This window comes from Cynocephalus volans, chromosome 5, assembly GCF_027409185.1.
Source record: "Cynocephalus volans isolate mCynVol1 chromosome 5, mCynVol1.pri, whole genome shotgun sequence".
Taxonomy (NCBI): Eukaryota; Metazoa; Chordata; class Mammalia; order Dermoptera; family Cynocephalidae; genus Cynocephalus; species Cynocephalus volans.
In genome coordinates this window covers 93,639,454-93,642,987 of record NC_084464.1, presented here as the reverse complement: position 1 = coordinate 93,642,987, position 3,534 = coordinate 93,639,454, and the positions used below count along the sequence as shown (strand labels likewise).

Here is a 3,534-nt window from a genome sequence, read left to right as displayed (position 1 = left end):
TGCTATTCCCTCTACCAGAATGGCTTTTCATGTGCTCCAGTCTTCCCAATTCTGGAGAAACTCACCACTCTTTCAAGATTTGGTTCAAAGTAACTCCAACTATGAAGCTTTCTCTAACCCATCCGTATGGAATTCATCACTCCGTCCTTTGCCCACTCACTCTCATTAATATGGCACCTGGCACTTGATCATGTTTACATGTTTACCTGTTTATCTTTTCCATCTAGACTCTGAGCCCTCAGATATATTTTATCCATTTTCATACCCAGCACTTTTAATGAGCAACTGGTAAACAGGAAGTTTTTTATAAGTTTATGAATTGAGTTTACCCAAGTGTATTGTATAAATGAATTTATCTCTCTGTAAATTAACTCCCTCCCCATCCACCTCTCTCAACACACATATATAGATATCAGGAAGGAAAAAAGGGAAAGAAGTGGCCAGAGTGGAACAGTTCTTGTGATAGTTCTGTGATTAGTAGGGCTGTCTTTACTTACCATTGATGTTCTGTGCCCAGTGGCTGAAGGCAGAGGCGAGGGGCTGTTTTCCCGATAGCAGGAGCTATTCTGAGAACTGGAGCTTCCTGAGCCACTATGCAGCTGTCCCTTTTCAGACAGCAATCTGGACAGAAAGCTGGCCTTGCGACTGCCTGGGCGAGATCTGTCTATCCAGACCCCACTTTCTTTCATGCTGCCATCACTGTCTCTGCAGTGACTGTGCCGATCTGTGAGAGGTTCACCTGAGGGTTCCAGGTACTGGGACTGCTCCCAGGTTCCTACTGCATAGGATGGACAGTGTCTAGGAGCTGTCGTTGTATCTAGCCAGGACTGGGACATCGTATTCTGTAGGCCAAAAGAGGAATGGTCTCGTTGGTGTCCGTGGTGCTGAATTCTGGCACTGCCATTCCAGGGACATGGGCTGTGGACATGGAGCTGTCCTCTGTGCTGATCCTTCTCAGCTATGTCTTTTTTGCTAAAGGAAGTGTCTACCTCAAAGTGCCTGGGTTGTGGAATTTGCCACATGGTTTTTGACTTTGGCATATTGACTCTAGTGGCTTTCTGTTGATTGTTGGCTTGAAGTAGAGAGATTCTTTCAGACAAGGAAGAGCAAATCATACAGTGCTGGGCCACTGAATATTTCTTCAAGTGGAATGGAGGGCCCCTTTCATTCTCAATGCCTTCACTGCGGGATTTTTCATAGAGTGCCTTCCTGACTTTTCTGATGCCCAGATGAAATATTTCCAGTATATTGAGTAACAAGGAGATGGCTGCAATGCTGTGCATAAAGAGCATGAAAATGGTCTTCTCCGTGGGCCTGGATACAAAGCAATCCACAGCATTGGGGCAAGGAGGTTGAGTGCATTTGTAAAGGGGGTGCATTTGAAACCCATAGAGAATATATTGGCCTATCATGAACCCTACTTCCAGCACTGATCTGGTCAAGATGTGCAAGACATAAGTACGCAGCAAACATCCTTTCAGAGGGACTTTATGGATCCTCTTCTGCTCTTCTAACCTTCTCAGTTTTCTGTCTATCCTTTGTTGCTCCTCCAAGTCAAGCTCTGGATTCTCCATCTGGGTTCTAAAGTGTGACTTTTTCTTCTGCCTCTCTTTCTCAAAGGCCCTAAGTCTATAAAGTGCATGGCCCATATACACTAGAGAAGGAGAGGACACAAAGATGATCTGTAAAATCCAGAACCTGATCAAAGAGATAGGGAAAGCATCATCATAACAGATGTTGTTGCAACCTGGCTGCTGGGTGTTGCAGGCAAAGGCTGACTGTTCATCATCCCAGACATCCTCAGCAGCCACACCAAGTACCAGCATTCGGAAGATGAAGAGGATGGTCAGCCAGATTTTCCCTACTATGGTTGAGTGGGAGTGAACTTCCTCTAGGATGCCACCCAATAAGTTCCAGTTCCCCATGGATAGAGACTAATGTCTGAAATACACAGAAAACACTGAGGTTAATAGCACCCATGGATGTAATGTACAAAGGCACAAACTCATAAATATAGCAGGTTATTTCATGTCATCGAAACTATGAAGGATTTTCCAGCCTGAATATTTATAGCCCATGCTTGATGGAATAGGATGTTTCCATGGAATATCACGTTTTGAAAAAACACTAAAGACCCTCCGTGATCTGACCCTATTTACTTCCAATCCTCTTCTACTCTCCCACACACAACTGCCTGTCATTCTACTACACACATTGGTCTCCATATTTGTACAATTCATTCCCATTTCACAATTTTGCTTTTTTTTTTTTTAACCCATATGAGATATTGCATTGACCATACATTTGACATAGCCTTAAATAAGTTTCCACTCCTCAGGAAGTTTTCCCTAATCATCACAAGTCAGAGATATTTTTCCCTTTCCTGAATTCCCCAAACACTATTGTTAATACCATTCATTTGTCACTGTGCCTAAATGAGTTTTCTGATGGTTGTGTATTATGTCCCCCTTACTGGAAAGTACTGGAAAGATAGAGACTTTCTATAGCATCTTGCTCTTTGCACACAGAAGGCATCGATATATAATTGTGGATGAACTGTCTTCATTTTAAAATTCAGTTCCTTGACCTTATCACTGAAATAACCATCAACAGGAAAAACAAAGTAGATCCTTATCATATGTTATCCATGGCTTTCACTGTAGGACAAAGTATAAATAAGGAAAACAGAACTCAGCCAAGTAAACCCTCAGGAACTGGCTCACATCAGGGTAGCAGTAAAGATTAGGCAGATATAGAAACAGTACCAGCAGTAACACATAATTACATCCACTAAGCCACATCTGAAACATCATATTTTAATGGAATTTTTACTAACATAGAAGAAAGGTGAATATAAACTGCTTCCCTAGCAAGCTGGAATCTAGGAAAGAATTAAGGCATAGATGACATGAACAGGTTATTTGGTTTACCCTGAAAACACTTGAAATGTTCTTCAAGTTTCACTGAGGCCAAAATACTTGGTAGATTAAGGCCTTCTAAGATACGAAAGACTTTCAAACACAAAAAATATAGAGAAAAAACAGGAAAGTGTTATTAAGTTAAAATAGATAACCAAACAATTTTCCCCTCCCATAATTTTTTCATTCAATAATATTAACTAAAATCTTACCATCACCTATGCATTGTGCCAGATGCCAGGAATTCAACAATGAACAGGATATATCTGGTCCCAGACCTCACACTGCTTGATTACTAATGACTCCCACTAACCTATAAAATGGATCTTGACTGAAAAGACAAAAAGAAATGTCACCCAAAAAATACATGGAATCCTTAGATGTTTCCCTACTTATCTCCAAAAAGAAAAAATAAATTCCAGATGGAATAAAGTATTAAATGTAAAAAAGTAAGCCATAAAAGTATTAAAATAAAATATACAAAAATATGTTTTATAATCTTTAAGTAGGGAAAGGCTGTTTAAGCACATCAGTGCCAGAAATAATAATAATAATAATAATTATACACACACACACACACACACACAGATTTTACCCAACAAAATTGAATGGCAAA

At 40.3% G+C, this 3,534-nt stretch overlaps 1 protein-coding gene across 1 annotated transcript; it reads right to left on the bottom strand.

Moving 5' to 3' along the window:
* Positions 1–312: 312 nt before the first annotated feature.
* GJA10 (gap junction protein alpha 10) lies at positions 313–1,925 on the bottom strand. The gene is given in 3 exon segments (XM_063096099.1): positions 313–433; positions 435–490; positions 492–1,925. Coding segments are annotated over 3 exon segments (1,611 nt in total).
* Between the last annotated feature and the right edge of the window lie 1,609 nt (positions 1,926–3,534).